This window comes from Rhipicephalus microplus, chromosome X (genome assembly GCF_043290135.1).
Source record: "Rhipicephalus microplus isolate Deutch F79 chromosome X, USDA_Rmic, whole genome shotgun sequence".
Taxonomy (NCBI): Eukaryota; Metazoa; Arthropoda; class Arachnida; order Ixodida; family Ixodidae; genus Rhipicephalus; species Rhipicephalus microplus.
In genome coordinates, this window is record NC_134710.1 from 85,544,854 (window position 1) to 85,557,346 (window position 12,493).

At 45.1% G+C, this 12,493-nt stretch overlaps 1 protein-coding gene across 6 annotated transcripts in view; it reads left to right on the forward strand.

The window, feature by feature from the left end:
* LOC119176189 (retinoblastoma-like protein 2) overlaps window positions 1-12,493 on the forward strand; it is a 154,650-nt gene that overhangs the window by 47,975 nt on the left and 94,182 nt on the right. For all 6 annotated transcript variants that reach the window (XM_037427351.2, XM_037427352.2, XM_037427354.2 and 3 more), the window contains exon 11: window positions 4,725-4,868. In XM_037427351.2, coding sequence (XP_037283248.2) covers window positions 4,725-4,868 — 144 coding nt within the window. The remainder of the gene's footprint in view (window positions 1-4,724; window positions 4,869-12,493) is intronic.

Consider the following 12,493-nt stretch of genomic DNA (forward strand, 5'->3'; position numbering starts at 1 on the left):
GATCAGGTTACTACGAGCGGGCGCGCGGTCTACGAGCGCGGCGTGTCATTGGAGTCGGCTTTAGCCCGAACTTCGCTGACAGCGAGACTGCGGGCAGGAACGACGCGCTAGCGCACTCTTAGCGACGTGCTTCTTCGCAAGGAATGAAGCACATCACTCGCTAGCTCCTCTGAACCACGTACGGGCATTTTACGCATCGGCAGCGAACAACACAGTCAAGCTCGTCCCCCCCCCCCCCCCCCCCCCCCCCCCCCACTGCCAAGGATTGCTCGGAACAGCAGCTAGCAGTTTCACGCGTTCTCATTCGAAAATGCGATGCCAAGCGCAGTGCGCGCCGATTTTTTGTCATCGTAGTTGCACATTTCGGGCATCGTCGCCGAACGCCGCCAGCAAGTGCATTACGCGCCGGCGGCCGCGTTTACGCGCCGGCTGCACTGTTCACGCGGCCGCCGCACCCCACGGTCACATGGAGTGCTGTCAATAAGCTTTTGTGATGCGATTCAAACATGCTTGGAGCCGTGTTTGATATCGCCACGTACGTCTATGAATGTTCCGAGGTTAATGAATTGCTGTAGATTAGAGTTTCCGCGGCCGGCTGTATGATGATGTGTTTCACTGCTAGAGCTGCTAAAGAGCATGTATGAATCAGGGGCACGAATTTTAATATGCCCGTTTCGCGTCATTAATTATACTGCTAAAAATTCTTGTGTCACCAGTCTTTTGCCCATAACTTTGTTATTTGGAAAGAAGGCATAGGTCGTGATGGTGTGATCCATTTTTCTGATGCAATAAACCTCTCTCTAAATAAAGGAAAGTTCAGTGAATATTTGTAATCAAGTACTTAATTACACTAATTACAACTTCAGCCCAAAAAATATGTGTAATAATTTCAGTATATGGTTTTATTCAATTACAATATTTTCTGTCATACCTATCACATTACTCCTTCATACAAGGAACTCCATACTTGAAATCCATACTTGTTCTTTGTAAATCGTGAAAAGGAGTAAATCATGAAAAGAAGTCAAATATCATGAGACAAACTTGAGATCACAATTTTTAGGTGTCCTAGAGACGTGAAGAAAAGTTGAAACTTTAAACGCAGCTTTCTCAATACTGTTTTTTTTTTTTACATTATGCTCAGCCCCTTCACATGATTCAATGAAGAAATAATTTGTCTCTCATAAAGTATTTGTGGTATCATTTCAAAATTTTTATGGAAGCACTGTGAGGTCATTCTTAGTGTCTGTGCCAATTTTCATCAATATCCAACGAGAAACAAATTTCATTGAAAAAGGCCTGTCGAAAACTTCGACTGGCTTTTTCTCACAAGTGTGTTTTGGACATCGTGCATTGCTTGTGGAAAGAATAGCACGGGAATGACTGGACCGATTTTGATTGTTTTTTTTTTTCTGAATCCCTGAACACTGCTTGTGGATACAGCAATCTTCAATTTCTGCTTTATGGCCCTGTTTTTTTTTTCTGGACGATGATTTGTCCGTGCCACTATTTCTGACAATGTGTGTCGGCAGCTATGATGACCTCTAAAAAAAAAAAAAAGAGAGAACTTATTGAAGAATTCTGAGAGGGCCATACCCTGTAGCTTTCTTTTGAGTAAAGATCAACATCATTCGCAGCTTCCTGGCATGTTTTGTTACAGCGCTAAGCTTTCCACGAGCAGACCATGTAATGGACCATGTAGCTATATGTAACTTGATAACTACTGAAGGTATTATGATGAAACTGCATATTTTCCTATTTGAGACACTTATGAGTATGCATGCCTAATGTAATTGCCGTAGGTCAACAAATAAAAAAAGTTTTTTTCAACGCCACCTCCCTCCTAAAGGGACACTAAAGGCAAAGGACAAATTTATGTCATTGTGAAAGCTCAATGTATGACATCTAAAATGGCATTATTATCTACAGAAGTGCCTTACTTATTGAGAAATTAAGCTAAATTTATCACATGATGTGCCCCACGAGTGGAACATTTTCAAAATGATCCCGATGACTTGAGATTGTCTGCCTACTAATAATCACTATACTCTTTCACCACTGTGGTTCAGCACTTCCAAAGCTATGCAGTGTAAGAAAGCCACATGCTTTTAGCAAAACATAGTCCCAGATATAGTAAGTGCAATAAAATTGACAGGGTTGATTGGAATTGGCATTTGTTCTGTGTGTGTTACGACACGTCAATACGTGATATAATTTTTTGCATCTATTTCATGCGCATTAAATTATTTGTGTCAGTTACCGCTGCTGTGTTTACAAATCAACATGGCAGAACCCATGCAGAAGTGACCGCCCACTGCACTGACAGCAACAAATAAGTCCTGGAATCAGCCATCGATTCATTTCAACTCACCCTGAGAATAAAGCAACAGGCACGTCTTGTTATTAACGATATCTGTTTCCAGCTTAGCCGCAACTGCTAAGCCTAACACGCCGAGGCAGTGCTTGGGCTGTGTCACCAGACCAAGAACGCTGCATCTCTTATGGACATGCAACCTGACACAGCGTTTCGTGCGCGTTAAATCCTCTTTCAGTGGAAACAAAAAAGAAAGTAAGCGTTGTAGCGAGAGACGCTAAGGAATGCGTTGATGAATAGGCAGTCATACGATAGCCACGAATAGCGTCAGAGAGAAACAGACACTAAGTGGAGTTATCCGCCAGCATGAGCGTCTACTGATCTTCAGCAGAGCAACAAATTCACGCTTCAAGTTTTTAATGTCGTTGCTTGTTTTACTAATTACTTAAGTTAATAATTAATTATTTACCTAATTTTATTTCATAATTACTTAAGTTAATAAACCAGTCATATTATGTGCAATGAAAGTGTATAGACCAATCTGCATGCAGACGCTGTGAAGACGGTGAGCAGATGACATGGTGCCTATTAATACATGTGGATTGGCTGAGGGGCCCTGTAGCTTCCACAGTGCTGAAGAGAACTTCTGAAACAGAGTATAGTAATCAAACTAGCTGCTATAAAAAACTTTCCGTGCATCAAGAGACGTAATAAGATGCTGCCTATACGTTGTTTGATTTATAGAAAAAAGAACCGCCTGGTGTTACTATGGAGAATGGCGCGAGTAGTTAAAAAGCTCTTTGGGGGGGGGGGGGGGGGCTAGAAAAATTGGTTATGCCATCTAGCAGAGCCCAGTTGAAACAAGCAAGCAGAATTATGGCCTCCGATATTGCAGAAAATTGTTCAATGACCGTTGATGCTACTGTGGATCCCGCTACTTTCGCTCTGCTGCTACTGGTGCCAGCGGCCGTGTAGTAAAGGCGGGCAACATTGGGCATGGTAACAGTGACATTTGATAGACCGCTTTCAGGCATGGGTGACAGTGCGTTACCGCGATGCAAACCATTAAAACTTGATTTCATTTCAAAATAAGCACTTTCTTGGCACAAAACTAGCACCGCGAAGTTTCTGGATCGCTACTTTAATAATGAACGTTGGCTTAATATTTGCCTTTAGTGTCCCTTTAAGTACTGCAGTGTATGTGGCATTTACTGTCTGAATGTCCTCACTGTGTAGTTGGTTGAGGCCTTAGTTTCTCTTGTGCAATTGAACCCAACTTACCATATTTTCTTGCATATAACCCGCACCCCTTACTTTGAACTCCCCGAACAAAGAAGAAGAAATGCTCGCATACAACCCGCATGCTTAGGTTAAGAAAACGTTTCGGGAAGTAGTACAACAATATCGTTTACAAAAGAATTTTATTTTGAAGCAATCGGTGCAGTGTTGATGGGGCCGATTCCCGTTCCTTTAATCATTGCTCGACTCGCTGCTGCCATCCGAGGCTTTGTCAAAGACGCAATCGTCTTCGGTGTCATCCAAGCAATTGCTGATGGTGAACTTTTTGAAGGTCTTGGGCGTTATGTCGGCTGGAATCGCCCCTGGCCTGGCTACATATCGCTGGAGCCATCCACGGCTCGCACGAAACTCACATGAAATGTTCATCTTGCGGGCCAACCTCAGCACTTCCATTTGCGTCATCTCTGTTGATATAACATGGCCACAACTCATCTACTCCTCAATAAATTTGGCAAGCTGCGTCTCAAAACGCGGGTATGCACCAGTCTTCGGACCACGAAATGCTCGCTGCTCTTTGCGTGCACTTTTGATATAAGCCCCCCCCCCAGTCGCAAATGCAGAACTCGTTGCTGTAGTGCCTCCTTGCAGCAGCTCTGTTGCCAATTTCTGCCACAGCAGCTATAATCTCGTTTTTTTTTTTTTTTTTTTTTTTTTTTTTTTTTTTTTTTTTTTTTTGCGGTGAAAGATTGTCATCAAGACCCACTCATGGTGCCTCACCAGACAAGGCTGATAACAGTGCAAACTGGCCCACCTGGCTCGGAGACAGACGCTATCAAATCCCTGTTGTGATGCTGTTGACCAAAGCAAAGGACGCAAAAAGTGAATAAACACACTACGGAGGAAATCTGTTTATGGCCGGTGTTGGCTTTTATTGGCTCTGCACTAGACAATGCCGATGGTGATGCAGACTGCGCAGCAGGCCATGCATTGCTATGAAGCCCACCCCTGCTTCTGTATTATTCGCAGATAATCCAAACCTCAACTTTTCAGGCGATTTTTTTTTTTAATTTTTGGTGCAGGTTACATGCGAGAAAATACGGTAACTAATGACATGTGTGACGTTTGTGACTTTGATAATGTCATTAATCTGACAATTTTGCTTTATTGTCAGCCTGCATCTGACCAGAGAGGTAGCAGTGCCCACATCGACTTCGCTCGAAAACGGCTGCAGTTAGGAGAGACATTGTTCTACAAGGCACTGGAGAATATTGTCAACATTGAAATGAAACAGAAAAGGCCCAATACAGACCTTGCGGTGAGTGTTCTTGGACATCAGCATCTGATGTGTTCATTCTATGTCTTCATACTAACATTGTAATCATATGCTATAGTCGTATACAGGCTAAAAAAAGCCGTGGCAGCGCACCTTCAAATAACTCTTTAATATGTGGACCAACCTTTTCTCCTGTTTACAATACACATCATGTGAAATATTTTAATTGAGTCTTTTTAGCCTCTTTCCCATCATGGCCCACAACAATGCAGATATATTCAAGCTAATGCCCTGTTTGTGAGGTTAATGAGGTGCCATTATAAAAGGCAATGTCAATGTATTAATTTTATTTGTTCCTACCCCTACACAAATAAAAACAAAGCTGTCAGAGAGACTGTAATATGTGAACTATGACACATAGTGAATAATATCAAGTGAGTTATGTATTTCCCTTTTCTAGAAATTACTGTTTAAACGCAGGCTAAATCTTTTCTTCCGTATTGGTGTAGGGCAGTAGTCTCAAGCTCGCCTCTAAAAGCGGGCTACAGTCACAAAATTAGCCCTTCAAAGACCAGGACAGCGAGAAAGTATGAGAGAGAGAAAAGGGGCAGTTAGAAGAAAATGTCAACTAACAATGCTGTTTGAAAGATGGCCTTCTCATGTTTTATAAGTGGGTTGTTTCTGATGGGAATTCATCAGGATTCGAGAAACATACAAATACCTATCTCCAGAAGGACTAAAATCTGGGTGCCGATTCTGAAGTGTAGAGTTTTTGCTCCATGGCTATGTTTCGACACAATGTGTACTCATGAAAAAAAAAAAAAAAGTGAGCGAGATTGGTCACTTCTGTGTAGCACATAAACGTACCTATTGAGAAAATAAAAAAGAGTATATAAAGTAAACTCTTGTTAATTTAAGGGGAGACGCGGGTCGAAAAGTCGCGGTTTTCCGGAAAATTTTCGCTTTTTTTTTTTCCGGCTGTATTGGCATCCTTGGACTATAATCTATTACTTCTGAAAATATCAAGCTGAAATTCGCACGAGCAATTATCAAAAAATGCTTCCAAGTGGGCAGCGGTGACGCGAGAAATGCGCGAAAGTCGCGAAAAACGGCGAAGTTCGCGTCGTCCTGTCGCGAAAACGACGCGTTGGCCGCCATTTGCAATCGTGCACGCATGCTGCGAAGGCCTTATCCTTCATAATCCACTAGTAGCCAGTCTCGTGCTTTCACGCAGAATAAACAAAAAACGAGAAAAACAACGTGTACGTCACGCGTTTTGAATATCGCGGCACACAGCGCGAGGCCGCCATTGGACGGCGGTGCGCTCCACGCTCCTCCCCCTCCTATCTCTCCGGCAAAAGAACGAAGCCTGGGACGTCGCGATCGAGTTTTTCTGCGTTTCTCTGCATTGTTGCGTCATGGCAAGCCCGAAGAAGTGCAGTTCAGATAATCGAAAGTTCAGAACTCGCCACAAATATCGAGGGAAACGGCGTCAGACGCTTCGCAAAGCGACAGCGAACGACGATGTCGCCCCCGACCAACGCCCCGACGCTCCGACTTCGGATAGGCCTAACACCGTCACCGAACCCTGCGACAGTGGTTGTGAAATAGCCGCTGCCGTGGAATTCGTCAGTGCATCCCAAAGGAAGATTGGATTCTTCGAGAGTGAACGTAGACCGGTAGATGCTGCTACTGCGAACATGCTGCTTTGCGAAATCGATGCGCTGACGGCACTTGTGGCGGGTGCGCAATGCCCAACCTGCCGCGAACGGAAGCTCGGCGTGCGAGAGGCAGCTGGAAAGCGCAAAGGACTTTCGGCATTCCTCGAACTGTGCTGTCAAAATTCTGATTGCCCTGAATCTGCACTTTCGTTCACACACACGTCGAGACGTACTGCTTCGGCCGGGGACCAAGGAATGAGCGCTCGTTTTGACAGCGGCAGCTCGCGTGACAGCTTTGCTGTAAACGTGAAGGCAGTTCTGGCAGCACGCGCTATAGGCGCAGGCCACGACCAACTTTCACGATTTTGTGCGATTCTCGGTCTTCCGAGCCCGATGCATCACAAGACATTCAACGGCATTTGCAAGAAGCTCCATGGTGCGGCGATGACGGCAGTGAGCAAAAACTTGCACCAGGCACGAAACATCACGAAGGACGCAGTCGGCGGCAGAGATGTGCCAGTCATGTTTGATGGCACCTGGCAGAAAAGAGGTCATAAAAGCCACAATGGAGTGGGCACAGTCGTGTCCCTGGACACAGGGCTCTGCCTCGATTTTGAAGTTCTTTCGAACTACTGCCATGCTTGCAGTATACACAGGGACCTTGGGGAGGATGAAGAGATATGGCGAGCTTTTCATCTTCCAGTTTGCCAAAAAAACACTGACTGCTCATCCCATGCAATGGAACCTGCGGCAGCTGTCAATATATGGCAGAGGACCTTGTCTTATGAAACTCCACTGCGATTCACCAGCTTCCTAAGTGATGGTGACAGCAAGGCCTACACTGCAGTCTGCGAGGCATATGTATACTGTGACACCCCCATTGACAAAGAAGAGTGCACGAACCACGTTGCAAAGCGCTTGGGAACTGCCCTACGGAAATTGGCAACGCCACTGCCACGAGGCGAAAAACTGAAAGATGCGACAATAATAAAACTACAAACATATTACAAGATCGCCATCACGAGCAACAAGGACAGTGTCCGAAATATGTACACTGCCATATGGGCATCGTATTTTCATTGCTGCTCCAGTGATGGTGCCAGTAGCCACAACTTTTGCCCCGCGGGACCAAATTCGTGGTGCAAGCACAAGCGTGCGGAAGCACTGGGGGAGCCTGCACCACGCCACACCCCACTGTTGACGAAGGCTCAAGGATTGGCAATTATGCCTATCTACAAGCGCCTTACAGAGGAGAAACTCCTTATTCGGTGCCTTCATGGCAAGACACAGAATGCAGCCGAATCGCTGAACAGCAAGATATGGCTGCTATGTCCAAAAACAAAGTTCGCCTCCAGAACAACTGTGGAGACAGCCACCGCTCTTGCTGTACTCTGGTACAACAAAGGCCACAGGGGCTTTGAAGAAGTGCTCGAAGGCATTGGAATTCTCCCCTCACAAGATCTGGCCACACATGGTGACCACTGTGACGTCATGCGCATCAGGAAGATGAACCTAAAGCAAACTGCAGAAGCGAGGGCACACCGTCGCAACACAGCGAAGAGAGCTCGTGTTGAGGACACTGACCGCAAGAGCCGTGAAGGACCAAGCTATGGTGCAGGGGACTTCTAGACACTTGCAGTGCATTCAAGGCAAGGTACTTTTCATTGTGCCCCAATTTGATGCAAAAAGAATGATTTCCTAATAAATGCCAACTTTGCGAACTTTCAAACTTGTTTTTCTCATTTTCATTTTTTCTGACAGTTTCACGTTTTCCGGGCAGCCTTTTAGAAACTTATATTCATTGTATAGTAACGAAACTTGGCACACATATTCTTCAACACATGCAGAATGCAAATATCTACTCTAAATTGCAATGCCTATTAATATTAGTTGTGAAAATATTAGCTTATTGTTTCAAGGAAGATTGAAAATAATAAGTCATTCAATACAATTTTTTTTTTCTTGGTTCCAATATTTCTGTGACATATCTATATAGATATTTGCACTTTTCAATCTACCAAGAGTCAAATAAGATCAGACACAGTGCTTTTACTGAAAGTTTAGTACATAAAAGAGTGCCCGCAAAAAATGTAACTTTTTGCTATTGTTTATGGCATAACTCAATAATTATAGCAGCTACACAAAAAATGATTGCATATTTGAAATCTGCATGAAAAACTATACTAATAACAAACTTTTCAAGTCTCTATTACTAGAAATAAAAAAAAAAACTTTTTCGAGCAGCGTCTCCCCCTCATTAATTCAGAAACTCAGATAATATAGTAAAATCTCGTTAATTTAAGCCTCTTTTATTCAGAAAATCAGGTAATTCAGATGTTACAAGAAAATTTGACGACGCAAACCACAGTAGAAGAATAGGCAAAAGGAAAAAGCGTAAAAAAAATGCTCTTTTCTTATGCTCATTCTTCAGTGATTTGCCTCGTCTAATTTTCTTGTAACATGCACCTGCTAGTCCAACAGCAGTGTTTACTAATTTGGATTTGTTCCCTGGTCTCAGTCAGTACCATTATGTGTCGGCACTATTCAGTCACATCAAGCTCTCGCTAATTTGGTCAAATTGGGCCGCAACACATTTAATCTGGGCGATCCACGGAGCATGATGAGCGCAAAGTGTCACAAATGCATACTTGCGAAGTCTTCTGGATTTTGAATGTTTCTCCCAGTTGTACTAAAGCCCCTAGAACTTCATAAAGTAGCGATGCTCTCCTCCTCCGCCCGCGTTTCTCCTTGGTCTCCTCTCCACGCACTCACATTTCGAACGTGGCACCACCTGCATTGCTCCTGTGCAGCAGATGCCCTTTCGCGAAGTGAGCACTTGCTCGGCGGGCAGTGTGCTGAGAGCATTTGTGCCAGTCGTCTAACTCATCCTAAAATTATCTTAACGAGTGTAGCGTTAGCCCATATCAGCTCTTTTTAGTTGCCACGTGCAATGCGTACTTGTGATGTGGCCTTTATCGAGTCACTCGGCACTGCAGTGACCGGATGTTGACTTTGTGCGCATCACCCTTATGTATGTTCTTAAACGTCAAACTGTGATTGTTAGTGAGAACACCCTTTTTTTTTTTTTTTTGGCCTATCGGTAAGCGCGGCTCCAAATAAGCTTTGCACTGTAAATAACATCACTGAAGCGTTTATGTGCGGCTTCTATGGTTAACCTTTCTGCTAGCTGGCGCGATAGCGCCCAAAGGGACAGTTCGACTGTTTTTCTTACTCAGCGGACTGGTGCGGACTGGTGGTACAAGCTTCACCGTGTATAGGGTACACAATATGTGCAGAGAGCATTCACAGTGACTGTCATTCAATGAAGCAACAACTCCCGTGGACGCTGTCGACTCGAGCCGGCGATGTCGCCGGTAGCCAATTCTAGCATTTGCTGAGACATCTAAAGCCCTAATAATGTCTCAGAAGGCGCACAGTTGATACAATTTAACAGTTGTGGTTGTTATAGTGGTTAGACGCACCAATCATATTTCAGAAGTGCGCCTTGTGGATGTATCTCACACATTAACTATATCACATAAAGAATTGGCTAGCGTATCAATGGACTAGCGTGCCACCATACGCGATTACTTTGCGAGATGTCTACTCGCGGATAGAAACATTCACATAAAATAGCAGATAAAACTATCATGCGAAATGACACGTATGTTTGAGGTTCCTGAACGATGCACGCACTCAATGACTCTAAGGCATGCACGCTTTGCATAGCTGCATGCCCTTGCATTAAGAGTCCCCTGGCTAATCGGTCAACGTTAAAGATCTACAGAGAGCAATTTGCTCTGAAATATACGAGCACGCAACAAAATCCAACAGAGAATACCAATCTTAATCTGAGTATCTGCACTCCAGTTTTCTTTATTCAGAACAGTAACGTGAATTCTCTGATGTTCCGTAATCACGATTTCGAGCGTCTTTCCGCGTGCATTCTAAGCGCAGTAACCAGTACCGCGAGCTCAAACCAGTCGGCGCATAACGACAAGCAGAACACGTATGCATGTATCGTGGACAAAAAAAAAAAAAGGCCCCCGCAGAAGCGGTAATGAAACGTGAATAAGAGATCGCGACGTCCTGCACAATTAACTGCAACTTGTAGCACAAGGCGCAACGACCACCCACGGCAACGAACCGCGACGTCATTCTTGGGTGAAAAGTATTTCACAGCACAACGCGCACGGAAGGACAACTTCATATCTGTCAGAACAGATGCGCTGCACTCCGAGGAATCCGCGCCTCCAGAGCAAAGATGGCAGTCCCGAGCGATTGTAAACAAACGAACACTGCGAGCGGTCCCATGTGACAGCATCTGGCCAATACCGACACGGCGCCAGCCTTGGAGAGGTTGGAGGAGAGGTAAAAGAGAGGAGCCACGTGAATAACCACGTACGTCGCTACTTTATGAAGTTTTAGGGGCTTTAGGTTGTACGGTTCATCGGAAAATCTCCCGGTAATCCAGTTCGGCCCCGCGCGCCCAGTGCTTTGTCTGGCCACTTGAGCAAAGTTGTCTGGCCTCGTAGTAAAAAGGATTCTTCTTTTTTTTTTTTTAAATGATGGTAGCAAGGTTCAACTCTGTTCAATGTACGTTTTCGAGATGCGAAAATAGCGCCAGAACATGCGGCCTGCTGAGTAAGAGCAGTCAAATCGCGCATGGCTGTGCAGCTTTTGAAGGTCACGCAGATTAACGAAAAAAAAAAGAAAACTCAATTGTAGTAGAGGGAGGGCAGTGACCCCATGGTACTACGGTTGATGCTTTTGCTGGCTGTTGAATGTGCCAGCATTCCAGGAAGTGATGGTGGTCGGGCTGCTCGCAGTGCTGTGCCACTGCACTCTGTTTGCTGTTCAACTGATGGTCGTTGGAGGTCATTCCTGTGCTGCCGCATATTTTCTTGGAAATTCTTGGTTTCCCAATGTAGGCAGTAGGCAGTCGGCCATTCAAGCAGCCATCCCAACAAACGCCCCATGCCAGACAGGCAACTGTCGAATGTTTACGTTTAAGCGAGAGTGAAAAAAAAAGAGTAAGGAGGGAGCCAGCGCCCTCCGACAGGAGCGCTTGCTTGACGTCAGTGTTAGCGGTAACGCGTTACAAGTAACGTCGTTACCAGTAAGGCGTTACTTTTTTTGGTAACTTAGTAACGTACTTATTACAATTTCGGAACTGTAACGGGTAACGTACTTCCGTTAACATTTTTTGGTAACGTGAAGCGCCACGTTACTCGTTACTTTTTCGTTTCGAAGGTGCCACATTTCCAGAACTTGCCCCGACGAATTTCTTTGTTGCAGCGTCGGATCGCTGTCACCTACCAGGCATTGACAAAGAAAGCGGGGACAGAATTAAGTTTAAGGAATTGGGGTGGGGGGGAGGGGGTATCTTTAGCAGGCACCGATTTCCTTCACGGACATAAGACGTTATAGCGCGCAAACATGCCAAGATATATGACAAATAATAATAAATATTATTGTTATATACTGTGCAATTTTCGTCCATATCAAATACTGTCCACTGCACTGCGTGGCGTCATTTATGTATTGAAAGGTTGCATTTGATGTCATCTGCGTTTGGTGCTAGCGGCGTCTGCCACGTATCTCGGTGCTCCGTGATAGTGCAGATGTTCTCTGGGGGTTGTGCTTCATTGGTTCTGCAAACCGGCAAGCGGGGACGAGAGGCTGTGTATGTGACAGTGTGGACGGATAAGAGTGCGGTTGAGAAAGCAGAAACCGCCGAGATGGATGCACTACCATTCTGACGCTGGCGCCACCTAGGGGGGGGGGGGGGGGAGGCCCGGCCCCCCGAGATTACGTCAGCGTCAGAATAGAGTGCAGTTGAGAAAGCAAAAACCACCGAGATGGAAGCACTGCCATTCTGACGCTGGTGCCATCTCGGGGGGGCCCCGGCCTCGTGCAGCGCTTCAAAATATATATATGGCTGGGCTAGCAGAGCACCTTCCCACCCTTCATTGTGCTTGAATTTTCGTGCAGGTACACTGCCCT